Here is a 27,868-nt window from a genome sequence, read left to right on the forward strand (position 1 = left end):
TTTTGCATGTTTTTTCTATCTACATAGGACACGTCATAATACTAAAAATGTTTTAATGGTCTTCATAACATACAAAATACACATCATTTTTTATGTACACAAACAATCAAATCTGTCATAATCACATAGCATGAACAGTATAATGTGCATAGTCTCTTCAAACACATTGTGACATCATAATATTTCTTCAAAGCTATGCATATGTACATAAACCTTCTAGTTTTTAATGCTTTTCTTTGTTTTACTTAAATGATCACATGACGGGATATGCACACGTTTACATTTTGATACTTCGCAATAAATATTGTATGACCCTTTACAAATAAATACATTAGACATCAGTACAAAAACGCAACATACCTTACACAACAAGAAGAACAAAGTCAATGAAACTATTAATGATATCAATTCTGATTAAAGGTCCTAGGATTATGTATCAGATTAATGTTGCCGTATGTGAAAATTTGCCATGAAAAAAAAATACGGTAATCCCCCGCTTTACCACGGTGCGAGTCTCGGTTTATCGCGGAATTGCATTGCATTTTCCCAGTCTCTTGCTGCTAGCACGATAGACCAAAAAAACTTATAGGGAATTGTTTTTATGGAGTTTTATGTTGAAATAATACATTTATTAATAAAAAAGAACCTTTTAGGGGTTTTGGTTTGGTTTTTTAGTTTATAGCGGGCGGTTTTGGAACGTAACCACCGCGATAAACGGGGGATTACTGTAGACTGTATATGTTATCCTCATCTGTCTTACTTGTAATATATTATGAGCAAAATTTGCTGTATGGAAGAGAACATGCTTACAAATTGGAGGTTAATCATTCATTCATTCATTCATTCGTTCATTCATTTAATACAGGTAGTCGTCGACTTACGACCTATGCAACTTACGATCACAATCGCTAGCCGCGGCGTACGACAGTGCGTTCCAGCTTCCGGCATAATTTCACAGTACTGTACATATAGCCTACTCTACTCTACTTACGACCGGTCTGTCGGTCCCAATCGTGGTTGTAAGTCGACAACTACCTGTATTCAGTTTCAGTAAGCACTTTTACCTGGTCAAGGCCACATGCTGATAAAACACTGGACACATGGTGGAAAAACACTATGGATATGTTTTTTTTTAACCCAATTATAGAATTTGATTGCACACATGCGAGAATATGTTTTTTTAACCCAATCTCAGGATCAGTTTGAGACCGAGAAACTGTGAGTCAGCAATACTAACTCTTGTTTGGTAATTTTTTTTTAAACATTGCATTTTACTCTCAGGTCAAAATGATCCAATTATCAAAATCATGTTATTTACATAGTGATGGAAAGATTTCTAGTAATGCTACTAGAGTGCTAGAAGCTCAGCAAGTGGCTTGACGATAACCCCAAGGACTAAAGCCCTTCTCAGACCAGAGGTCTTCTCCAGCACCTTGACCCTGACTGCAAAGTTCCTCATCCCTTTCTCTTCTCCTTCTGGTTCTGTGAAGAAGAAGTCCTCGTTAAACACGGGGTTGCGGCAATTCCTGATGATAGCGCTGTGCTGCCGCTGCAGCTTGCCTGGACTTAGGCTCAAAGTCAGACCACAGTTCAGTGGTCGGAGGTCACCTGGTTCACGCAGGTCCTCCACGGAGATTATACGAATTCGAATGGTGGATAGCTCCCCATCCACGCTGGCATGAGAGGCCGAGAGATGAATGCATCCCCTGCGTGGGAGGAGTAGGATATGCTCGCTATGGAGGCATTCCTGACAATGCAACATGTCCAAGGTGAATTGAAAAGGTGGAGCTAAGGTTGAAGCAGCAGGTTGAGCAAGATGGCTGTCTCTTGTGAATTTGATTGTGTTTTTAGAGTGCAGTAAATCATCTTTAAGAAAAGATTCTTTCGAAGATAAACGTGTCTCATGTTTGCTCCTGATCGGGAGTGGTGAGTTGTGAGGGGAGGAGTCAGCAGAAGAACTGGTGTCACTCTCCATGCTGCCCACTTTAAGCAGCGTTATAAAAGGCAGATTTGGCCTGTGGGCCACCCTCTCAAGTGTGTAGCTGGACTGTGCAGAGTGAAACAATGATTCCTTGCGCCGAGTGTTTGGACTCTCAAAAAAACCAGACTCGTAATTTTTAAGTGAAAACGGAATTGGCTTTATTTGGCCTCTCGTCACCACCCTGGTGTTGTTGTTTTTATCTGTCTTCAACACTGTAGTGCTTGTGTCAGAATTTGTTTGAAAAACTGGTTGGGTTTTTTTGCAGTTAGCATCAGTTTCACTAAGACAGTGTAAAACGATGCCCTCAACTGCAACTAGAGAGCATCTGCTCAGCCTGGGTGGCAAGAAGAAGTCGGGAATTTTGTCTGGCGTCAGGACATTGCTGTGGAGCTTGTTGAGAAGGTTCGCCTTGGCTGAGATCTCATCTTTGTTTTTACCCACAAGTTGGCTTATCTCCAATGGAAGGCACTCGGCACGCTCTTGGACTTTTCGAAGTATCCACATCCTGTCTACCTACAAAAGAAACAAACAAATTAATGAGATTATAGGAACTAATGAAGTTCATGGAAAGTGAAACATGAAAAAAATCATGCCACATGAACTTGAACATTTAGAATGAACTGGATGACGAAAAAAACATAGTAGAAATGGACTTCTTTTGGAACACCACATGCTGATATTATATAAAGTACATTACAGTTATTATCCAATATGTTCTCACACCATTTACATAAGTCATACAATTTAAAAAGAAGCCAAGGTTTAAAGTATGAAGTTAAATACTATCCTATCACATCGCCATTGTTTATTCAAAGCAACTGTAAATTTGTACAAATATACAAAAAAACTGTTAGCAAGATGTAATATTTTGCTCTTACCGCGTTGAAGGAGCCAAGTGAATAAATTTCTAACCAAGTGTATTTATCTTCGCAGGTATACACTGTGGGTTACTGTGTGATGTATTTATATTCTGGGAAATCTGAACACTCCTCAGTGTTAACTCCATCACAGCCAATCATAGTAAAATCTTCCACCCCAAACCCCGCCTCCGCTGTCAACCTTTTATTTGATCTACCTCCATGAAGACCTGACTACAGATCAGTTTTCTTTTATTATCTGGCCAAACTAAGTGATTATCCCAAAAATGCAATCTGATCTCAGATCCCACAGACATCTGAGTGACATCAAACGTGGTTTAAACGTCTGACTTTCCTTGTTAAAGGCCAACACTGACCTCATTCTTGACCTTCAAAGAGCTTATGGATCTAGTATAAGCACCACCTGTTGAGATTGAACCCTGAGCTCTAGGGTTTAATGCTAATCTTGGACAAGTCAAATAGGAAGGTTCTAGCATTGTCTTTGTGTAGGTGAGCTGTATTTCAAGTGCAACTTTGCAATTTTGGTTTGTTCAGACCATTGAGCAGATGGAGGTGAGCAGATTTTTTTTTTTACATTTATTTGTAATTGATTGATTCTTCCTAAAAATGTATGTCTATTTAAATAGGTAATTACCAATTATTATTATTTCATGACTACCGATGTGGTTGATTACAATTTATTTTATAGTTATTTGTATAGTCCGCATATTCATGGGAAACTGTGGTCTTATTGCCATTTTAATGTATAAAGAAAAAAATCACAACAGTGTGCAGCACCAACATTCATCCAATCAGGACACATGGTGTCTTTATACACCTGCCAGTTACAATGTTCATACATTTAGAATTTTCTCTATGTTGCACTGTTTATAGTCTAGCTGTGATTCAAAACAACTTGCTTCAGATCACTTCTACCAAGACTGCTGAGAAGAAAAGGGCTAGGGTTCTTAGCCACAGAATAATGTGTATCTTTTATAATGCTTCTTTAGGGTAGTTCTTAATTTCTGCTGAAATAACTATCTAAGTCCTAGCATGGTTGTAGATACCTTGAGAGAAACCACTGTTTAGTATGGGAAGCCCAATCTCTTTGGCCTGACATTGAAAACTATTGTAATAGTTGTAGGTGGTTTACAATAAATAGACTGTAAAAAAACTCAAATAGGTTACATCATACAATCTATCTATCTATCTATCTATCTATCTATCTATCTATCTATCTATCTATCTATCTATCTATCTATCTATCTATCTATCTATCTATCTATCTATCTATCTATCTATCTATCTATCTATCTATCTATCTATCTATCTATCTATCTATCTATCTATCTATCTATCCCTAATTTATAATTAATTAATAAAAAGCCCAGTTTAATTAAAGATGACAGGAAGGCTATAGTAACTCTTTACAACCATGGTGAGTAGAAAAGTTTCTCAAAAACCTGCTGAAAAGAAAAAAAAAATCCTACATTTACATTTATGGCATTTGGCAGTGGTCTTATCTAGAGGGACTTATATTTATCTCAGTTGTACAGCTGAGCAATTGAGGGTTAAGGGTCTTTCTCAAGGACCCAGCAGGGGCAGCTTTGTGGTGCTGGGATATGAACCCATGACCGTCCGATGAGAAGTACATCTTATCCACTGAGCATCCGCTTCCCCTCATAAAACCTTTTCAACTGTTTGTATATGAATTGAAACTGTAATGGTCCCTGGGGGTCTCTACTTGTAAATGGATTTCGTTCTAATGGTGGTATGTAATGCTTATTTAATAACATTAAGGACCAATAGAACTTTTTTTTTGACATTTTGAATATAACACGGTGTTAACATGGACTCCATTAGGACCCAAATCATCCAAAATATTTCAACTATATTTTCTTTGGTTTGATTTTAAATATTTATGATGCACTCAAACACACGATGTAATTAACATCATTTGGTAATGGGTTTAATGGGTAGCATGGTAGTTTGTAGTGGAAACCATTAGAATTGCTGAGATGGTTTCTGTATATTATAACAGCTGGACAGTTCCACTATTCACGACTAGAGGACAATATTACACCAGTTTTCATATTTAGATCCACGCGTCCAACATCCTGCTCCTGAACTGTTTTTCAATTGGACGGTTTTATTTTTAACCAATCATATTGCAGGACGCCCCTCGATTTTAGCCAGTCAGGATCCAGGAGGCGTTGTTTGTCTAAATACGGATGGGAAAGAATGCGTGGAACCGGTGGGCATGTCCAGCGGAATAGAGATATGGACAGAACTGAGCGACAGCCATTGATTTTTTGACAGTCGTGTTTAAGACACCTGGGTGAGTATATAACACATTATTACAATGCAATCTGAATTTAGGACATGTTTATGTCACATCACATCACATACACTGCTATTAAACAGGGTTATAATCTGATTAACGGTAACTACAGTGATACTTATGATCTAAGAGGAACTAAGATATGATATGAATAATCTGCAAATCTAACAGGAACAGTTGCTTAACTACACTGTTCTTTAATGTGATTAAAGTGAATACCTGCATAAACTGAAAAATAGCTCACATTGTGCATTACAGTGAATAGAAACCCAGTGGCACTCTTAGGTTCCCTGCCCATCATCTGCTAAGCTGTATAAAGTTCTTGAAAAATGAATAAATGTCAAATTAGTGGGGTTGTGAGTCGAGAAAGACACTGAAAGGCAGTGTTGGGGGTTCGAAACCCATTGGCACTGTAGGTTTCCTTGACTATCATCTGCTCAGCTCAGTCAATTTAAACTGTATTCAAGTTATTGTATATCAAGTACATTAGAGGGGTTATAAACCATGGGAAATGTTGGGAAAGATGCTGAAAGGCAGTGTTGGAGGTTCAAAACTTAGTGCCACTGTTGGATCTCTTGATAATCATCCGCTGAGCTCAATGGGATTACATTTTTTGCGAAATGAATACATGTTAGTTAGAAAGGTTGTAATCCTAGGGAAAGGTAGTGTTCGGAGATCAAAACCCAGTGGCACTGTTTGGATCCTTAACCATTGTTTGTTTTCGACAAACAAATAAATGTAAAACTAGAGGGGATGTGATCCTTGAGAAATGTTGAAAAAAAAAAAACACTGGAGGTAGTGTTGGGAGTTCGAAACCCCTCGGCACTGATGGGTACCTTGAACATCATCTGCTCATCTCAATAGAATGAAAGTTCTTGCCAGATTAATACATGTAAATAAGAGGGGCTGTGATCCTTGAGTGAGGCTGGGAAAGACAGAAAGCAAAAAATTCATCTCCTGCTGATTAAAAAGTTTGCGAGCAGTACTCAGATGATGGCGCCGGCTTATTTGCATATGCATTGGATTGAAACAGTTATTTGCATATTGAAAATGTATAGTGTGTAGGTTTTTGGTAGTCCTCAGGAAAAGTTTCATTATTGCATCTGTGGTTATAAACTGCTGATTATTCACCAGTTCTACCCGCTTTTTATTCTCTTTGTTGATATCAAGAAACCAGGAATCACAATGTAAAGACTGGGAAAGTGGACAAACCGCTGAACTGGGAACTTCTTCTATGTTATATAAATGCAACGTTTATTTTCAGATCAGATTTTTAAGCATTTGATTTTTAATAATCAGTGTCCCCAAGAAAGACAAAAATATTTGTACATGGAACAATTGTGATCTGGTTGTTGCAGGAAAATGGTGATCTGTGATTGGTCATTAGGCACAGTGTTGTCCTGTGGTTAGTCTTTGAGGACCAGAATGAGCTGTGTCCATTTAAAACCAGGGTATTTGTGATTAGGCATCAGGAAGAAAGTTGGTCTGTAATTGGTAAGCAAAAAAAAAGCAATGGTGTTCTGTGATTGGTTGTTTGAAAAACGATGACCTGTGGTTGGCCATTTGGGATAAATGTTAATCAGTGAAGGGTCTGTGAAAACTATAATGCTCAAGTTTGTAATCCAGCATTCCAGTGTAGATTTATTCATTGCTAGAGACTCAAAGCACTTTTGTAGTTCGCTCTGGATAAGGGCATCTGCTAAATGACATAAATGTAAATAAATTAAAGAGCCGTATAGACTGCTAATATGTGCAAAAAGTCACAAAAACTGTCAGTAGGCTTTTTCAAAATGTCATTGCTGAAGAGGTCTATAAAGCCTACAAATCTAAGGACAAAAGCACAAAGTTGGTAACAATGGCTACTTCATGAGAGCCAGCTAACAAAAAGCTGAGAATATACAATTTGTGGGTGACAATTGCCCTAGTTTTACTTGTCAGACAACGCATAGATATTCATGTGTTTGTCCACATGCAGCAGCCTGTGTATCACAATATGAGCTCTGTGGATCAGCAGCACTAATGCCAGATTTATGTTAGTGCAGCAGATCTTCTCCTACACCCGTACTGTGGGAGGAAACACACTCAAACAACTCCTTGTTCAGATTCCCCAGAGACACTGGGAAATTAACCCTCTCACTTCCACCGAGGGTTTCACTTCCCCCTTTAACTTTCTCCTTAATAGGAGATCATACTTTTGGTTCATACTTTCAAATAGTGCCATCCTAATGTACCCCAAATGTACAGACTATTTGGCAGGTTTACAGACTTTAGGTTTCATCTCCCAAACTGTGGGTTTGTACTGGAAAGCTGGAAGTTTTTTTCAAATAATTATTTACTTCCACTTCATTATGACCATGCTTGTTTGGAAACATGTTTGTTTTGAAGTGATATCGCCAAGCATTGGTGCAGGTATATTGAGCTAGATTTATATGGACTTTCTGAAAATGTAAATGCGACAATTTCCCAAAGTTTCACCAAAACCCACAATCAACAAACATTTTGGATCTGGACACAACTGAAGCATATAATTGGAATGTATTGGCTTTAGCCTTTATACTTTATTCAAAGCTGAAAAATCTGCATACATATTGTTTTATGGAAAAAAATTTCCATACACATATTTGTACATTTTGACCAAAAAATATCTTTAAGATTTGAGTTTGGAAATTGTTGGAATACATGCAGATTTACAAAAAACATAATGATAATAATATGTATTTAACAGATTATACATACATTTAATTGATGTACAGTCTTTCAGATTTATTATATTACATGTTATTCATGACTGTGTAATGAGATGAATTGTCATTTTCAGGTAGAAGAAGATAAAAGACTGGATACGAAGACGTTCTTTTTTAAAGACAACTAAAGTTTTCCGAAGTTTTGTTGCCATCAACGAATCATGAATGACCTTTTATCGTGGGAGGTGCTACACAACGGAAGAGGTGCGATACAATTTGCAAGAAATGGTAGCTTGTGATTACAAGACGAACCCCTTGTGGACACTGGAGGCTATTTTTGGTGATGGCAGAAGCTAAGACGACATAGCTGAAGAAGAGGGCACAGTTACACACCTCTATCCTTAGCCATTACTCTTATTTTAGACTGAACATGGCATGGATCGTCCAACTCCCTGAACTGCCTTTGATCGGTTGCTCTTTTTTTTTACTTTTTTTAAGAAGAACAGAAGGATTTTTGAACAAGTTTGCAGAAATGGGTCCGTTTGTGTCTCCTTTTGACAACTTGCTGTGCATGTTGCTGGGCATCTCGTTCACCGTGTGGTTTACTCTGTTGCTGGTGTTCATTGTTGTGCCGGCGATATTCGGCTTGTCCTTTGGCATCCGGCGGCTATACATGAATGCACTGCTCAAGGTGTTCGAGGTAAGTGTTGAGAGCTCCCAGGAAAATGGGTAATCATGTTTTTGATAAGTGAATGAATAATGGGAAAACTACCACAGGTTAGTGATTAATGAGGAACAGTGGGGAGTTGTGGTAGGGGTTTTTGGAGGTTATCAACCAAAATTTTTTGTTAGAATTAGGAAATTTGTTTATTTCATATGCTGATAAAACCGAAATGGAATCCGGTTTGGTATATTCTATATCTAGAGAATGAAAGTCTTTAAATGTTGTCCTTATTAGTTGGAATTTACATCATTGCTCATCATGAAATTTTCTAAAGATCATTTGGAGAACACCTGATAGTCACCTACTGACTACTGAGATGTATCAGCAGATTCTCGTTAATTTGGAGAGAAACAGTGGTTCCAGCAACTCCGCTTGTCTGTTTTATGCATCTGTTGGGTTTTTGTCTAGTGTGCTATTTTTCTGAGACATATAAAAACCATTGCTATAACCATTTTAGAACTGCTGCTGATTTAGGACATAGAGGAATGCAGGATTTGATGCCCTAGAGTATGACTCTGATTTACAGTATGAGTAATACCATCCTGAACACTTATTATCCACAGCCAATGCTCAGGATTAAGCATCACCAGCTACAAATGATATGGCAAATGCTTTTCTGTTGCATCATTCCAAAACCTTTGACAGACAGTCCGTACCCACAAATGTTCTCAGACAAGCAATTGCATTTTTCCATCCCCGAGGAATTACAAAACAGTACATCCTGTTGCTTAAGAAATCATTATGAATATTTCATTCGGAAACATTGTAGTCTTAGTTCACTTCTATAGTTGTTAAAGTCATGAAAGTGTAAAAATGAAGGAGTAAAATGCATGTCTTGGTTGATTTGTATATAGTAATTTCATTTGCTGTAATAATTGTAATTTGTTTATAATTTGCTGAACTATAATTTGGCATTGAGAGATGCTACCTGCTAAATAGAGACTAGTTGGTTGGTTGGCATTAAAGAGTAAGTAGCTTATAAAAGTTATAATATGTATCTAAATTTGCATAGACAGATGGTGAGATGTAAAAAAGAAGTAGAAAAAAACCCCAGAAAGATGGAATGGGTAGAACAGGAATAGGACAAGAGGGGCCTCTCTTCTAATGCTACTGAACATTTTAACAGGCTTGGGATTTCTCGATCTCTCTCCCTCCTTCACACCCACACACACACACACACACACACACACACCCCTTTCGACACCCACTTTTTCCAGTCTCTTGCGCAAGCACCCGTGTCCTTACACAAATGCTTATGCAAGTCTCTTTCTGCTTGTCTCGTCTGGAACAGAGGAACATCAGACCAAGGTTTGTTCCAAACAAAAGGGTTCACTTTGAACAGAGGAAAAAACAAAAAAAAAGGAAGGAAAGCAACACTTTTGTAGCATGATTCATTCTTTTTCCTGCTCTGCATAGCACATGCTTCAGTGACCAGTTATTAGAATGGCTGCCTCCTTGAATACAGCGTTTAGAATTTCACTTCTCGAATACAGCACTCTGAAGAGATCATCTCACACTGTTTGTCCTCCTGTCAAATCATGGTCCAACATATGTGTGTGTGTATATATATATATATATATATATATATATATATATATATATATATATATATATATATATATATATATATATATATATATATACACACAAACCCACACACACATAGATACACATGCTGATCAACCATAACCTTTAAAGACTTGCCTAATATTGTGTTGGTCCTCCTTGTGCCACCAACCAGCTTTGGCCTGTCAAGGTATGGACTCCACAAGTCCTCTGAAGGTGCTCTGTTGTATCTGCGACCAAGTCTTAAGCAAGCAGATCCTTTAAGTCTTGTACGTTTGTGAGGTGGGGCCTCCGCAGATCGGACTGTTGTTTGTCCAGCACATCCCACAGATCCTCGAAGTCAACACCATGAGCTGTTTGTCACGTTCCTCAGAACATTCTTGAACACTTGTTTGGCAGTGTGGATGAGCAAAGTCGCTTTATCCCATTGAGGCATTAGGGATTACCGTTTCTCATGAAAGGCATGTACTGGGTCTGCAACAATGATAGGTAGGTGCTATGTTTTAGAGTAACATCCAGGACCCATCATGGGTTGATACACGTTCGTTTCTTGATAACAAACCTATTCTATATTTGTCTTGAATGGCTTATTCAGACCAGAATTGTCAGCACAGCATTACATTTGTATGTAGTTTTTTTAGAAAAACATTTTACATGTACAGATAAAGGACTGTTTGATCCTTGATAAGCATTTTTGATCATTGTAAAGGTTTAAAGATTGTCCTATAGCATATACACTATATTGCCAAAAGTTTGTAAACAACTCGTCATAAGTATGGTATGTGCTTTTTGAGCATCACAGTCCACATTCCTATTTGCTCTTATATTTCCCTCCACTATTCTGGAAAGATGTTCCACTAAATTTTTTTGGAGTGTACTTGTGAGGATTTGTGCTTATTCAGCCACAAGGGCGTTAGTATAGTCAGGTACTGATGCAGGTGAGGTGAGGAAGCCTGGGGTGCAGTTAGGAGTCCAGTTCATCTCAAAGGTGTTCAGTAGGGTTGAGGTCAGAGCTCTATAGGAGGAGATCTTTCACTCCAACCAGGGGCTTTGTCAGGTTTGGGTCTCCTAGTTCAAATAAATGGAAAATTTCATGCTACTGCATCCCCTTAGGACCCCCTGTACATTTCTTTGCCTTCAGCTTTGCGATAACAGTTTGGAAAAGAACCACATGTGGCTGGGACAGTTAGGTGTCCCAGTACTTTTGTTCATATAGTGTATTTAATTCATTAACATAATTTAATCAAATTATTGTTCAATGCAAAACAGGTTTTCATATATAAAACTATTCATTCCTATACATTTTCCACGATCGTACGCGTTGGTACATTTGCAAACAGCACCAGTTTGATGTGTTTCGTTTTTTTCCTTCCCCCAGTGGGCCACAATGCGGATCGAAAGAGGAGCCAAGGAGAAAAATCACCTTGTGTACAAACCCTATACGAATGGTAAGGGTTTTTTTTGTATTCGTTTTTTTTTAAAGTTTGTGTATTTTGTCACGTCTCTAGCTGTGCTCGTCTCCACGCCGCCTGCCCGTAGATCTGCATGCTAATCTGCTTGCATGAGTTTTGTTTGTTTTGGTGTTGTCTCTTGACTGGTGTCTGAAGTTTGTACACTTAGATGGATGAGTTGATGTGTACTCACGACTGTGGGCTTAATGCACTGAACACAAATCCGTCACGTCTGCAGGGTTTTAGTAGGAATGAAAACAGCTTCTTTTGGATTAGAAACACCAGAATAGGAGGTGAGGTGAGGTGAATTCGAAGTCTGTCGGTACATTTATGATTCTAGCATTTCGCAGACACCAATATCCTGAGCAATTTACAGTTATCTCAGGAGAGTTTATACTATATAACTATGTAACAGTTGAGGGTTAAGGGTCTTGCTCAAGGGCCAAGCAGTGGCAGCTTAGCAGTGCTGGGATAAGAATTCACAACTTTCCGATCACACACCGATTCTTAGCGAACTAGCACTTGCAAGTTTGATTGCTGAACTTTATTTGAGCTTATTCATAGCCTGATTGTTTAGACATATTTGTTCAGGGTTTGAACAGGTTACATGAGGTGTTTCAAGCAGTCTTTAAGTCTTGATATGACAAAAAGTGCTGAAGAAAGCTGGAAATACTTTATATAGAAGAAAAGCTTTTTAAATAGTTATATTATTATATATTTATATTATATTTATAAATGATATTATTTATTAGATTTTTGGCTAAAAACTTATTCCCAAAATTAACATATTGGGAATATTATAAGTGCATTTTTTGAGTTTATCAATAATTGATTTTGGGGAAATTGAATCATGAATCAGGAAGCACTCTGTTACACCCTGTTTTAGAGTCAGGGTGGATCCAAAGTCTGTCCCTGGAACCCATTAAGCAAATACACAGGAATACACTGAAAATAGGATACTAGTCTATTGCAAGGCACCATACACACACACACACACACACACACACACACACACACACACACACAAGCACACACACACACACATACATACACACACTTATTTACGCCAAGGGGCAATTGATATAGCCAATCTATCTAGCATCATGGTATGGTATATACAACAGGGTGTCCCACAAGGCTCTGCTTTAGGCCCCTGTATTGTTCTTATTTGATATTATCCCATGGACATGTAGCTTATAAACATCATGCCAGCTTTCAATTAATGATTTGTTCTTTAGGATTCAGTCAACTTTAATAGCTGATATATGCAAAATGGAAGACTTCTGATGTTTTTTTCTCATTTTGATGAAATATGTTTCTTTTTCAGGCATAATAGCTAAAGAGCCCACTTCTCTGGAGCAGGAGTTTAAAGAAATCCGTCGTGTGGGCAGCAGCCGGGACCTGAATGACTCCTCCTCCTCTTCCTTCTCCTTCTCCTCCTTGCCCACAGGCTCCTCCTCCTCCTCCTCCTTCTCCTCCTCACCCACAGGTTCTTCCCCTTCCACCTCGGAGTTCGCCGTGTCCGACGTCTTCTATTTCTGCCGGCGTGGCATCGAGAGCATCGTGGATGACGATGTGACGAAACGCTTTACAGCCGAGGAACTGGAGTCATGGAACCTGCTGACGCGCAGCAACTACAACTTTAGACACATCAGCACACGTCTCACGGCGCTCTGGGGACTCGGCCTGATCATCCGCTACTGCATCCTGCTACCTCTCAGGTGTGATGCAGGAACAGCACAGTAATAACAACAGCAATAAAAACCACCTCAACTACCACCAACATCAATACCAACATAAAAAACACAAATAATTAATTCACAACAATCCTAAAGAAAGCATTAAGCTTCAGAAAACTGAATATTTGACATCTCACAATGTAGAAAACTGCTAATTGTGAACCACATTTGTGGAAAATTTGAGGCCTTCCTAATAGAAAAGCTGACATATAATTTTAAAGCAATAATTTATAAAATCAATCTTACTAATAAATCTAGAGCTGGAAGTTGTGAGGTCAAAGCCAGGACTGTGACGTGATGTGTCACGTGTTGTCTCAAGTTGTGACTTCTGGTATTCAAACACTGTCATTGCCCTGTGTGGTGTAAGTTTTAGAATACAGCTGCAATTGGCTATCACAAGACCTGCTGTCCCATGACAATATATTAGGTCATAGTGTTACACCCTTAGTAAGCATGCTGTGTGTGTTTCAGCAGTGTAGTCTGTGTAGACAGAAGAATCCTGATAAACACAATGATCCGGGACTCCTGTAACTCTGTGTTTGGCTGTTGTGGAATTAAAGCAAAGGTGGATGCAAGTGCAGAATATATTTGTACTGCACAAACTAATAACACAAACAGTACAAACGAAACACAAAATAACTACATATATAAATTCAATCATAAAGAAAAGCAATCCTAAACCGAAGTGTGAGCCTGAGTGTAAATTTGAGCCTGACCTGAGCCTGAACATTAGATTGAGAATGAGCTTGAACCTGAGCCTGATCTTAAGCTTGAGCATGAGCTTGAGTCTGAGTTTAAGCGTGAGTTTAAGCTTGAGTTTTAGCCTGCATCTAAGCTTGAGCCTGAGCGTAAGCATGAGATGAAGCTTGAGTCTTAAGATAATATGTGACCTAGTCATGTAATGGAATTGTAGTCCAGGGCAATAATCCCAAAGATGGTTGAATATTAAATCTTACACGGATCAGGTTGTGTCGTTTTTATGAGCTAGAAGCTTCATTCTATCATTTTTATAATCGAAATACAAATCATGAGGAGATTTGTTTCTTCTGCAGACTGTAGCATTTTCACTCGCCCCAGTTGATGAAAGACAAATGTACATTTGGATGTTTTAGGCCCATTTTTAGAATCACAATGTAAATGAAAACACATGTTAATATAATATAAAAAACAAGCAGGATATATGAGTATAAACTCAGTTAATTCAGTATCAGAAAGAAACATGTAGCTGAAGTAAAACTTCTCACACACACATTTCCTTCGATTCCCCCTGGAGCTTTTTGCACTTTGACGAATTTAACTCCGGGCTAATTCTGCTGCTCCTCAGGGCTGCGTGAGGCTTTAGTGAGACTGGAAGCTGCCTGGCCCATGACCTTAACCTACATTCTATTATATGCACTCTATTGGCTGGAGTATCTTTTGGATCCCTTTATATTAAGATCCTCCACTTCAGAGTTTTTTTCGCTGGGGTGATTTACTGGTTAGCTCCTCCCCCAATGTTTGATTTGGATTATTTTGAGTTTATTATTAGTATTATTAGTATTAGGCCTGCTTTTTGTGAAAAATGTGCTTAGTTTGTGAGGTCACAAGAAACATTTACCGGTTTCGGACCTCTCTTGCTTAACAAGCACCTTTATATAGAATAATGTAGTAACCAGTAACTGATACTGTAGCTACAGGACAGAAGTGCTGAGCTATGTACTGTAGCAAGCTAAAGTATAAAAAGCTTGTGCTATATATTTTGTTTGTATGACTTTGACTGCTGTTACAGTTTTAAAATAACTGAAATTATTATCTAGTTCACCATGCTCTCTTCGATCCTCTACTACTGCCTAAACATCCAATATTTCTGGTGCATCCACCAGTCAAAATGTTGGATTAAATGTGGAATTGGATGTTCAAAAAGCACATACAAATCTTATGGTCAGGTGTCTACAAACTTTTATCTTTATAGAGTATTTGGAATACTTAATGCTTATATCTGATTTAATGGATTTTCAGGTTGACGCTCGCCATCACAGGCGTGACCTTGCTGGTCGTCCTCACCACCCTAGTCGGATTTCTGCCCAGTGGGAGGTAAGAAAAAAGAATAACAACAAATTTTACAACAAATAGTTTATTAATGACGGATAATAATAATTTAAATAATAATAATAATGTTTCTTTTCTTGTTAACGATTAAAGTTTCATATGCTCTGTTTGTTAACAATAAGGTGTAATGTGGTTGTGCAGGATGAAGAATTTGCTCAGCGAAAAAGTGCATTTGATGTGTTACCGAGTTTGTGTAAGAGCACTGACTGCAATCATCACTTTTCATCACACGTAAGTGGACACGAGTCTGTTTATATATATATATATATAATTCTTATAATATTTAATTCTTTCATGGGCACTTCTTTAACAGTTATGACATGTTTACTCACTTGTCCAGCTCAAACTGTGCCACCTATCTCTGCACGGCCTCTAGGTCAAATCTAATTTGATCAGCATGCGTGTTTTTTATTAAAATTGATTGTGTTGCTTGGATTAAATTAGGCTCCAGGCAATAGCGGATGCTTTTGTTGACTAAGATCCGATTCCAGCCCTCTGATTTATGGATTTTCTTTCATCCTGTCTGTCCTGTTGAAGAAATTGTCAGATAGCTCCCTAAATATTGGCTTAATGGTTCTCTTAATAATATTATCACAACATGAAAATTCATTCATATCAGTTACTAGCCACATGCTAGTAATACATGCTACATACATTTGGATTAAAAGGTCAAAGTAAAAAGAAAAAAGTAAAAGGGCTAGTTAAAAAAAAAAGCCAGTCACTAGCTGGCTATAGTAAGTGTTAGGGGTTAGGGTTGTTTTACTCACTGACACTCTCTTGCATTCTGACTCTGTGGATCCTCTCTGTCACCATCATGCTGGACTTTTTTATGTCTAAAGTTGAAGTGTGACGTTAGACTGTGGTAACGTGTGACTCATAAACACAGATTTTTCACCATCGCTGACCCTGACAGGATACAGGATCAGCAGCAGCTCAGGCACACTATAGCCAATATAATACTGTACATTTGACTAAATCGTTTCCTCAATAAACCTTTTTGTTTGTTTACACACTGTAGCTATAATTGAAATCTGGCACATGCTAAAACAGTTCCATAGGAACTGCTGCATAGGGAAGATAAATGAACCGTTTTGAAGCTTGTGCTAGCATGAAAGCTATGAGAGGAATTCTGCTGCTTCAGACGGATTATTTTTTTTTTTTATCGAGGAATACATTGAGAGACGTCTTAGAGCGCCTGGGCAGCCTTCGTATCGTTTACTTGAATCTTGATGTTCTCTGGGACACTTTGTTGTTTTTTTCCCTAATGTCCCTCCTGTTATCTGTAATCTGTTATTGCTATCTTTATTTTTATTGGAGATTTTGGGAAAGGGACAGGATCCAAACTCTGTATCTCTATGGAAAATAACTTTGTTAGTGCAGACTGTTTCTTGATTTGTATATGTGTGTGCGTGTGTGTGTGTGTGTGTGTGTGTGTGTGTGTGTGTGTGTGTGTGTGTGTGTGTGTGTGTGTGTGTTTGTGTGTGTCTGTGTGCATCATTCAGTGAGAATAAGCCTAAGAACGGAGGTATCTGCGTAGCAAACCACACGTCACCTATCGATGTCCTCATACTAGCCAGTGACGGATGTTATGCAATGGTGAGTCTGTGTGTGTGTGTGTCTGTGTGTTTTAAAGTGCATACATGCCTGCTTGCAAAAGTTGTGTTAATGGTGCAATTCTCAGATGGAGTAATACAGTAGTCTCTGTGTCATAGGTGGGGCAGATCCATGGAGGTTTGATGGGAGTTATTCAGAGGTCCATGGTGAAGGCTTGTCCACACATCTGGTTTGAACGCTCTGAAGTCAAAGACCGCCATCTCGTGGCAAAAAGGTGATACTGCAGCACAACGGCTGCCTCTAAAGTGTACTAGTGCAAACATTGTGTTCACAATGGAACATTCAACATTCTGAACTGCCAGGTGAGTAACACCAAGTGGACTCTTCGACACTGACACATTTTGACAATTACACACTGTGGCAATAAAGCACACTGTGGGCATTGTGTGCCACAGTATGTAATTGTCAAAATGTGTCAGTGTCGAAGAGTCCACTTGGTGTTATACACATTCGGCAGTTCAGAATTTGCATTTGTTATTAGCACATATAGCAAATAGCCAAATACCTCAGTGTGACAGTGCTTTAGCGCAAGAGGGCCTCATTGCCAGACAGCGATTGTACCACAATGACACACTGCAAATGCACCTCAGAGTTGTAGTCCAACAGGGCCAGACTACCAGAGTGCCACAGTAACACAATACCTAAATGCCACAGTACCAAAGTGCTGCCATATCTCAGAGCCACATTTTTCTAGTGCCTCAGTGCCAGATCGTCTCAGTACCAAAGAGCCACATTGTCTTACTGCCACAATGTCAGAATGCACAGTACCTCATTGCCACAGTACCTCAGTGCTACAGTGCATCAGTGCTACAGTACTGTACAACCACAGCATCAGTGTTGCAGTACCTCAGTGCTACAGTATATCAATGTTGCAGTACCTTAGAGCTACAGTACGTCAGTGTTACAGTACCTTATTGTTGCAGTACCTCAGTGCGATAATACATCAGTGGTACAGTACTGTACAACCGCAGCATCAGTGTTGCAGTACCTCAGTGCTATAATATATCAGTGTTGCGGTACCTTAAAGCTACAGTACATCAGTGTTACAGTACCTCAGTGTTGTAGTACCTTAGTGCTAAAGTTCTTCAGTGCTGCAGTACTTCAATGCTGCAGTACCTCAAGGCTACAGTACTTCAGTGCTACAGTACTGTACTACCACAGAATCAGTGTTGCGGTACCTCTGTGCTACAGTGCCTCGTTGTTACAGTACCTCAGTACTAAAGTGCCTCAGTGTTGCTCTTCCTCAGAGCTAAAGTGCCTCAGTGTTACAGTACCTCAGTACTAAAGTGCCTCAGTGTTGCTCTTCCTCAGAGCTAAAGTGCCTCAGTGTTACAGTACCTCAGTATTAAAGTGCCTCAGTGTTGCTCTACCTCAGTGCTAAAGTGCCGCAGTGTTGCTTTACCTCAGTGCTATAGTACCTCAGTGTTACAGCACCTAATGGCTACAGTATCTCAGTATTACAGTAACTCAGTCCTACAGTAGCTCAATGCTATAGTATCTCAGTGCCACATTACATTGGAGAATGCCATAGTTACAAAGTTTCCTAGTACCTCAGTCCTACATTGCAAGAGTGTCACAGCGGCAGAGCGACTAAAGGGTTAAGTGCTTGTGCATTTCATCAAGCCCAAGTTCACTTAAAAAATGTTGATAACAGATCTGATTATCTTTTATTTGTAAATCATGTAAACCAAAACAAAACAAATGCCTCTCTGACAGGTTTAAATCCCACATTTATTTACTGTATCTCTTTCTGCTTGCTTTTAAACTATGTAAAAGAACTGTCACTATGACACTGCTGCTTCAATCGTGGTACCAAAATACCATCTTCTCTATGGTTTAAGGGACGTTCTTAATAGATGTAAATTCTTAGCATTTCATTGCAGGTTGAGCAATCATGTCGAGGACAAGAGCAAACTCCCCATCCTCATCTTTCCTGAAGGTGAGAGTATGAATTTGCAGAATTTGCAGAATTAAAAATCAATTTTCAGGGACGCCTTTTCATGCGCTTTATTTGAGATATTTGCTGTTTAGATTGATTCATGGGTGTTTGTTGAAATTTGTTGGTAGGTACCTGCATTAACAACACGTCTGTGATGATGTTTAAGAAGGGAAGCTTCGAAATCGCTTCAACAATCTACCCAGTGGCTATCAAGGTCTGTACCTCAGCAGCTTGCAGATGTAGGAAACAGTACATTGGAATGTGCACCGTTGTAACGTAATAAAAATAATAATAATAATTATTATTATTATAACAGTTTTTATTATTATAATAATACATGTCATTTTCCAGTCATCTGACCCAGCTTGTAAAGAGTTACACTATAAGATTTGTGGACACCAGTATGTGATTTTCTAACATCCCATTCGACATTTAGTCTGCATTTGCTGTTATAATAACCTCCGCTCTTCTGGGATGCTCTTTTACTCAATTTTGATGAGCTTATGGATATTTGTGCTCATTCAGCCTCAATGGTGTTAGTAAAGTCACATACTGATGTAGGGTGAGGAGGTCTGGGGTGCAGTCAGTGTTCCAGTTTATCCCAAAGGTGTTCAACAGGGTTGAGGTCAGAGCTTTATAGCAGGCCACTCAAGATCTTCCACTCCAACCATATAAACTATATATTCATGGAGCTGGCTTTGTGCACAGGGGCACTCAATTATATTGCTTATTATGTTGTTTTGTGCAGTATGACCCTCGTTTTGGAGACGCTTTCTGGAACAGCAGCAAGTTTGGCATGGTAAATTATCTCCTGCACATGATGAGCAGCTGGGCCATTGTCTGCAGCGTGTGGTACCTCCCGCCCATGAAGCGACAGGTGAGCAGCAACCCATACACACACACATGCACATACACACACAGATTTAGGACGCACTAACTTGCATGGCAAACCTTTTGTTTGCATTCATTCTTTCGGTACTCAAATCAGACCATGGATCCCGACTCAGTCCGCCACAGATTGGAAGCTGAGGTCCGGCTTTGCATGTGACCATGCAAATGAGTCCACAGGTGCTAATGCTTCTTCAAATCGGCACACAGAAAGCATAAGCAAATAGACAACCACAGCAGCCAAATTCATTTCACTTTGAATATCGTAATGGAAAAAAATTTCCAATGATTTAGTTTTCTTCACTTGTCGGTAAACTCCTTAACATTGAGACCCAAAGGAAACTATGTATTACAATATGATTTGGCACTTATTGGGGGTATTCTGTGGCTAATATAATTCCATTGGATTACAAAAACTCTAATTCCCAGCTAAATGCATACGAATACCTTTATTGTTTAAGAAGTTTTCTGTGAGCTTTGGTGCTTAGAGGAGGCATATCAATGAAAATTAAAGAGAAAGTAATGGCAACCCCCAACCACCGCCAGCATGAATGTGACATCAGTAAGATGTAACACTATTTACATATGTTAAACGTTTGGTTTTTACAGTTAAAAATAAATAAAAAGCCTTCTTGTTGATAATACCATACATTTTTTCCAACTATAAAAATTTTACATATCATTTTAACACATACACAATAACTTCTGTATATAGAGCACTCTGTGGGTGCTCAGTAGCTCCTAGTTTTATAACCACAAATGACTGTAAAAGACTGAAGAAAGAACATTACTCATAATCTTACATTCCAGTGCTCATGTTAGTTCTCACTCTCCAGTGTTGGTGTATTGTTTAAAGACTATAATCACACTCTTGATGTCACCAAATGAGGATGGGTTCCCTTTTTGAGTCTGGTTCCTCTCAAGGTTTCTTCCTCATAGCATCTAAGGGAGTTTTTCCTTGCCACAGTCACCACGGCTGCTCATCAGGGATAAATGCACACCATTCACCTTAACTGTTAAAATTCTGTAAAGCTGCTTTGACACAATGTCTGTTGTGAAAAGCGCTATAGAAATAAATTTGACTTGACTCGAGTTGACTTGACTTGACTTCTCTACTTAATAGTGAATATGTAGTCTTATGGGACGAGTACATTCAGAGTGGCACATTTTTAGGCCTGTGTCACTAATCTAAACATAAGCAACAAGAAATGAATCATTAAATTACACCATTGCAACAGACAGTTTATTATAGATTATGATAGACTGTGATTTCTTTACACAATTTTCCATACATTTCCTACAGTTTACGTGATATGTGCTCAGTACTAAATTAAAGCTGCCACCCCAACTTTGTCCAGGAGAAGAAGAACAGGTCCCCTAATTATTTGGTTTATTAGTTGTAGATATTGGTGTGTGCTGATATTGAAAGATAATCATTAACAGGTTGGTGCCACATGGCCACATGGGGGGGGAGAGAAGACATGAATTAATAAGTGCCCTTATTGTTGTATAATAGTACTGACTTTGTGCTGTGTCATTGAACAGATTGCAAGTAGGGACACCAACAAGACTGGCTATGACAGCCTAACTAAAAGACAGAGTCAGAAAATGACAGAAACTCAGAAACTAAACTAAACTACATTTTTGCTTCCTCACAGAACACTTTACCTTACCGATAGATATACAATTTAACTAAACAAGCGCATGCGCATTAAATATAAAATGATTGGATAAACCTAATCACATTCCGAACTTTAGACCTTTGCCAACATGGTATCTGTATTATTGGGCAAAGGTCAATTTTCTCAGCTGAAGCTTGTGCCATTCTCCTATCTCTGGAGCAGAGAAAGAGCACTCGATGACAGCATTTAATAATCTGCACAGACTCAAAATCTTCCCTACAAACACTTGAATCCCAAAGACTGAACATCCCATAATTGCCAGCATTCTACTTAAAGTGGACTCCCTACAGAGTCAAAATGATAACATCCTTTTTTGCTGCGTACGATGCCACATGGGTTTTTATGACAATGAACAGGCATACATTGCTGCCAGGAAGCCGTCAAAATGAGAATCACAGACTGTAAAATCCAGCTATCAGACTTTAAGCCAATAAAAAACTCAAGAAAGTGGTAAACAGTATGAGACTAGTGCACAGATAACATCAAATCAACCCAACTAGACAAATCTTCAACTTCCATTTTGAATCCAGACACGGCCAGATCATATATACAAGATGCCGTATTCGACCCTCCAGACTCCAGGCTTTCGTGTAAATGGAGATGAACCCCCAAAATGTGATGACTGCAAAACGTACATGTGACCATCAAACATATATTAATGGACTGCAGTACTCTTAAAAACACAAGACAGCTTTTCCACTCAGAAAATACATACTGTTTGTCAGAGTTTTCAGAATTGTATCACAAAAGAAAATACTGGAATATTTACTGAGTATTAAAATGAGGGACTACCGAATTTTGCCACAGTCAACACTCAGTAAACTGCCATCATGTCCCGTTATACCTACAGTACGTTGATCCTGACATTAAAAAAGCCACTGATGCTGGCATTGCATTAAAAGAACAATAAACAAAGAGATTAAGAGAAAAAGAGAAAAAAAAAGAACCTGATGGCCTTAATGTCCATGTGCATTACATTCAGTGTGTTTTGTTAATGGGTTGGTCTTTATTATTCTTTAACAGTAAAACTAATTATTGTAATTTCGGGACTAATAAACACACCCATATATAAGCCGCACCCACTGAATTTGACATAAATTTTTATTTTGAACATAAATAGGCCGCACCTGTCTATTAGCCGCGTGTCTACACTGAAACTAATGAACTTTACACAGGCTTTAACGCAAGACAGTGTCTGTTACACGGTTCGTATCTAAACAGTAGCCTACCAAGAAAGTCATTGTTCATTGTCTTCCTCCTTCCTTTTACAACAATTTCTCTCGGGAGTTTTTCTTTTGGCATTGTCGTGCTTTTAAAAATCACCATCGGTGAATCTTTTCTCCCGATGCCGTGCAGCTCAGAACACAGGTGAAGCGCGTTTTTTCATGCTCGGATGTTTTGAGCGTGACGAATGATTCTCATTTCCTGTTGACAGTACGAGTGAGTGGCAGGTCAAACGTCAGAGGAACCTTATCCATATTTAGGATTCACCTAAACCCGTTCGGCAATTTCATTGGTCTAATGTTATGGGGCTCAGGTTTTTGAAACCCAGGAAAACCCAGGAAACCCAGAAAAAATCCATATATTAGCCACTTTGTTGTTTAAGCCGTGGGGTTCAAAGCGTGGGAAAAAAGTAGATAAAATACGGTATGTTGATCTGTTCATGGAAGAATGATCAGTCTAGTACGAGTGTAACTTTCTCTTTTGTGGAATGTGTCCTTTATATAGAATGTTATTAGACACTTGTTTCTGTTTTCCTAAAACGAGATGAGAAGATAAGTAGTGTCATTCAGTGGAAAATATTTTTAGACATTAGAAAGCCAGTGAACTCCTGTCACCCTGACCAGTCTGGCAACAACTGAGGAAAAGCTTAATTATGACAGATACTCTTATTCCAGCAACAACTCACCAGTGAGCTTAGTGTAGACCGCTGTGAAAGCAAATGAAAGTTCTCGGCCATCGACATCTTATAAATGTCTTTAAACTCGCCTTGTGGGTTTGTATTAACAGGAGGATGAGGATGCAGTGCAGTTCGCTAACCGAGTTAAAGCGGCGATCGCCAGACAGGGCGGCTTGGTGGACCTGCTGTGGTGAGTGTGCACTACACTCCAAAATCAGAATTTTTACCAAAAACACTCACTGGTAAAATGGAGATTGTGACTATGGTTAATGTGGTTAATGATGAGCAAATTAAGCAGGATGGATGGATGGATGGAAGGATGGATGGATGGATAGATGGATGGATGGATGGATGGATGGATGGATGGATGGATGGATGGATGGTTAGGGTGGATGGATGGATGGATGGATGAATGGATGGATGGATGGGTAGGATGGATGGATGGATAAATTGGTAGGGTGGATGGATGGATGGATGGATGGATGAATGGATGGATGGATGGGTAGGATGGATGGATGGATTGGTAGGGTGGATGGATGGATGGATGGATGGATGGATGGATGGATGGATGGATGGATGGATGGATGGATAGATAGATAGATAGATAGATAGATAGATAGATAGATAGATAGATAGATAGATAGATAGATAGATAGATAGATAGATGTATTGCGCTGTTATACACAGTATGGACACAAAAAGTATAGATTTAGAAATATTCATTGCTTTATGAATACATTATTTAAAAACCTGCAATTGTAGATAGAATGTTTTTGCATTGCAAATGGGACATGTCATGAGACCTTTTATATATTTAATGTTTAAATGGTGAAATCTTTCACGATAATTAAAAAAAAATTAAATAAAGGGAAGTGGTTTTCTTCCTGGACTTAGAACTTTATATTTCTATGTTAAGGTTGACATTTGTGCAATTAAATGCAATGAGCCCAGTATGCACTATAGGGACAAAATTTTGTGGACACATGACCATAAGATTGGTATGTGTTTTTTTATGTCTTACTGCCCATTTGTTCCCTATTTCTTGTTATAATAACCTGCACTATTCTGGGAAGATGTTTCACTAGATTTTGATATTTATAAACGCAAATATAAATACATTTGTATTTGATCGAGTAAAATAAGTATTTGATCCCCTACCAACCAGCAAGAATTCTGAATCCTATACACCCAAATTAGTCCTGTCCTAGTCCTGTCCTTTCTCCACCATTATGGGCGAGACCAAAGAGTTGTCGAAGGATGTCAAGGACAAGATTGAAGACCTGCACAAGGCTGCAATGGGCTATAAGACCATCAGCAAGAAGCTTGGTGGGAAAGTGACCACTGTTGGCACGATAATTCAAAAATGGTAGAAATACAAGATAAGCCTTCGCTCTGGGGCTCCATGCAAAATCTCACCTCATTGGATAAAGATGATTCTGAGAAAGGTGAGGGATCCCCCAGAATTGCATGTGAGGAGCTTGTTAATGATCTTAACGGAGCTGGGACCACAGTCACCAAGAAAACCATTGGTAACACACAAATGTCTCTCTCCGCAAAAACGCAAATAAACAGACCAAATGATTCAGAGAATGCTTAAGAGTATGTGATGTGGTCAGATGAGACCAAAAAAACATCAACTCGACTCGCCGTGTTTGGAGGAAGAGAAGTGCTGAATATGACCCCAAGAACATCATCCCCACTGTCAAACATAGAGGAGGAAACATTCTGCTTTGTGGCTGTTTTTCTTCTAAGGGTACAGGAAGACTTTACCACATGAACTGGGCCATACAGTGTAGAATCTTGGATGAGAACATCCTGGCCTCAGCCAAAACAGTGACGATAGGTGGTGGATTGGTCTTTCAGTATGACAATGAACTAAAACATACAGTCAAGGCAACAATCTGATCGTGTTATAGCCAATTCCAGCCTTGTGCAGGTCTAAAAAATGTGTCCACTTGTCCAGCTCTTTTGTCTATCCCATGGTGGTGAAGAGGTTTCAATGGTAAAGGTTAATTCTGTGATGTCAACAATCTAATATCAACATAATGAGTTCGAAATAAATAAATAAATATTTCACTTACTGTATATACAATCACAAACAATAAATGGACCTGGCACAATAAACAGCTAATCTCACACCCCGAACCACATTTCGATATATTTATTTATACACTCTCTCCATTCCTTTACCATGCCTTTAGGGACGGTGGCTTAAAGCGCAGCAAAGTGAAGGACACCTTTAAAGAAGAGCAACAGAAACTGTACAGCAAGATTTTGGTGGGAACTCACGAAGACCGCAGTCGCTCCTGATGAAGTAGGAAGATGGCGGATGTGACTGGACAGGAACGAATCATAAAAAATACTAAATAAAAACATCAGGATTGCGGCATGAGTCACATCTTGGAGGTTCTAAGGAATACGTTTGTATCAGTCACTTACTTCACTTATTACATTTGACTCTCCAAACAGCATGCTGCATTATGACCTAATTTGATCACATGCCCACTTTGCAAGGTCTCCAAGTGCACATTCTCAACGGCAAATTGTTGCTACCAATACTCTCGTAAACAACACATGTAACAGCAGGACATGTTGTTTTGTGGTTTGTTTAAGGTGTGTTAATCCATTTTGATTAAATTCGCATCTTTATATTATAATTATTATAACATTTCCCTCAGTTTTTTAAACTTTAAGAATAAATGGATCCTGTAGCTGTATACAGGAAAAAAACAACAATAAAACAGTGAGCTAATACCAAATAATATTGTAATTTGTACAAAGGACATACTGAACTCTCAATTCTGATTGGTCCATTAGAAACAACAGGAGTTCTGACAGTGGTTTAAGGGTACAACTAAAATCACTGGTTTATATTAGTGTGCTTGTTTTAATATGTTACCCGTTTAATAGCAGCGACTCATTTGGATGGACTTGTATGATGGACGCTCTGTTTCAGAAACAAAAAAAAAAGTCTTCAAGATGTTTTCAACCATAAGAAAGTCTTCAGGACAACACAGCAAGCTGTGCATTTTGGCTTTTTCAGTACAAAATAAAGATCAAATAAACAGAAGCTGGTGACGGAAACGTGTTTTATCCATGCCGTATTGCTGCTATGACGTGACTCGTCTTGCGAATATGACACAAAATTAGTTGTAATTACAGATGTTGCATTATAACTGTAGGCAAATTGCTGTAGTATAATGTTCACCGCTATTTTATAGCGTTTTTTTTATTGATTTATTTTTATATACTAGCAAGCCCTGTTGAGTTTTATTTCTTACTCAACCATTATTGAAGGTCCAGGTTTATATTTTCGTGAATACTATGTATTACAAGCCATGAAGAGACTGCAGTGTGACTTTCTCTAATCGCTGTCTTTGTTCTATTTCAGACAGTAAACAGGATTTTTTTTTAAATGTCCGAATACTTGTCTGTGCTCATGTACTGTAGATGCAGGTGGAAATTTTGACGAAAAATGTCTGAACTGTCTGAGTTTTACTTGGACAACCTTGTTTTTATTGTACCCTATCGATGAGGCATGTGGCAGCAAGTTCAATGAGGTGCGCACGCTCTAGGAATTCAAGGAATTGCAAAGCAATCGCCAACTTTGTACTCTGAATTCATCCGGATCTAGAAATGGTCATTGTTCAGAAAAGATTCTACTGCCATATTTGTAAAAAATAAAAAATGCTCGATTTCCATGAAGTTGTCCTGAAGATGCTATGAATGTGTGCACACTGATACTTTACATTAACTTACATCCATTTCTGAGCTGAATACTACTAAATGTTCCCGTACTAGTTGAATCCTGTTGAACCCGTTTTATTTTATTTATTTTTTTTATGTGGGCCCTGATCCAAAGTGCACACAAATAAAGTCTCAACCATGTAAACTATTAAAGAGTTCAGCATCAGGGCTTTCAAAAAAGGGCAAAAGGTAGATTTCAGTGACACACCGTGTGGAGAGATCTTGCGATCCCTCTGAGACGGGATGAATTTAAGAATATGTTTAAAGGTGAAAAAGAACTCATTTGGGATAAAGTTGAACGCTAAATGCAGGAAGGAACTGTAGGATGTACAAGTTGTCTGTACGTGTCAACGTATGTTGTTGAAGGTGAGTGTGTTTTCTGGTTCGGCTGCATTATTTGCATTCGTGCGTCCAGTGACTTAACTGCTGTCGGGTGAAATCCTTCTCTCATCAGCTTAACTTTTCAATCTGTACCACTCATTCCTTCTTATATACAAGATTTAGCGCTTTTGTTATGTCTATGGATGAAATTAGTAAAAAAAAAAAACTTTACAAAGTTTACTTGAGTCTGTCATATGTATAATGTCATGTCAGTCATTTTTTTTCTGTTTAGACCAATGGTACAGCTCATACACAGGGACTTTGATGGCAGCTTTTCCATAGAAAG

The 27,868-nt window shown here is 38.6% G+C and overlaps 2 protein-coding genes and 1 long non-coding RNA gene across 6 annotated transcripts in view; 2 read left to right on the forward strand and 1 right to left on the reverse strand.

The window, feature by feature from the left end:
- The window catches only part of LOC310733124, a 90,856-nt gene that overhangs the window by 33,700 nt on the left and 29,288 nt on the right, over positions 1-27,868 (forward strand). The gene's annotated exons all lie outside the window — the stretch shown is intronic.
- LOC310733116 (C2 calcium-dependent domain-containing protein 4C) lies at positions 37-10,485 on the reverse strand. Of its 2 annotated transcripts, none has more exons than XM_083554067.1 (2): positions 10,292-10,485; positions 37-2,494 (listed from the first exon to the last, which is right to left on the reverse strand). In XM_083554067.1, exon 2 carries the CDS (start codon positions 2,483-2,485, stop codon positions 1,349-1,351), a length of 1,137 nt encoding a protein of 378 aa, XP_083410193.1. In that variant the 5' UTR covers positions 2,486-2,494; positions 10,292-10,485; the 3' UTR covers positions 37-1,348. The 2 variants fall into 2 exon arrangements, with proteins under 2 accessions (XP_083410193.1, XP_083410194.1); XM_083554068.1 differs by having other exon boundaries at positions 37-2,490; positions 10,288-10,485.
- On the forward strand, positions 5,026-27,762 carry LOC310733104 (glycerol-3-phosphate acyltransferase 4-like). 3 transcript variants are annotated; one of them, XR_014535623.1, is made up of 13 exons: positions 5,026-5,176; positions 7,998-8,563; positions 11,532-11,601; positions 12,932-13,325; positions 15,342-15,416; positions 15,573-15,662; positions 16,934-17,027; positions 17,144-17,259; positions 18,929-18,984; positions 19,113-19,198; positions 19,733-19,861; positions 23,565-23,907; positions 24,371-25,595. XR_014535623.1 is itself a non-coding variant. In XM_083554038.1 (13 exons), the coding sequence occupies exons 2-13, from the start codon at positions 8,294-8,296 to the stop codon at positions 25,762-25,764; spliced, it is 1,569 nt and encodes a 522-aa protein (XP_083410164.1). In that variant the 5' UTR covers positions 5,026-5,176; positions 7,998-8,293; the 3' UTR covers positions 25,765-27,762. The 3 variants fall into 3 exon arrangements, 2 of the variants coding, with proteins under 2 accessions (XP_083410164.1, XP_083410165.1); XM_083554038.1 differs by lacking the exon at positions 24,371-25,595 and adding an exon at positions 25,656-27,762 and having other exon boundaries at positions 23,565-23,644; XM_083554039.1 differs by lacking the exons at positions 5,026-5,176; positions 7,998-8,563; positions 24,371-25,595 and adding exons at positions 10,522-10,642; positions 25,656-27,762 and having other exon boundaries at positions 23,565-23,644.

This window comes from Silurus aristotelis (genome assembly GCF_946808225.1).
Source record: "Silurus aristotelis genome assembly, chromosome: 11".
NCBI classification, from domain to species: Eukaryota; Metazoa; Chordata; class Actinopteri; order Siluriformes; family Siluridae; genus Silurus; species Silurus aristotelis.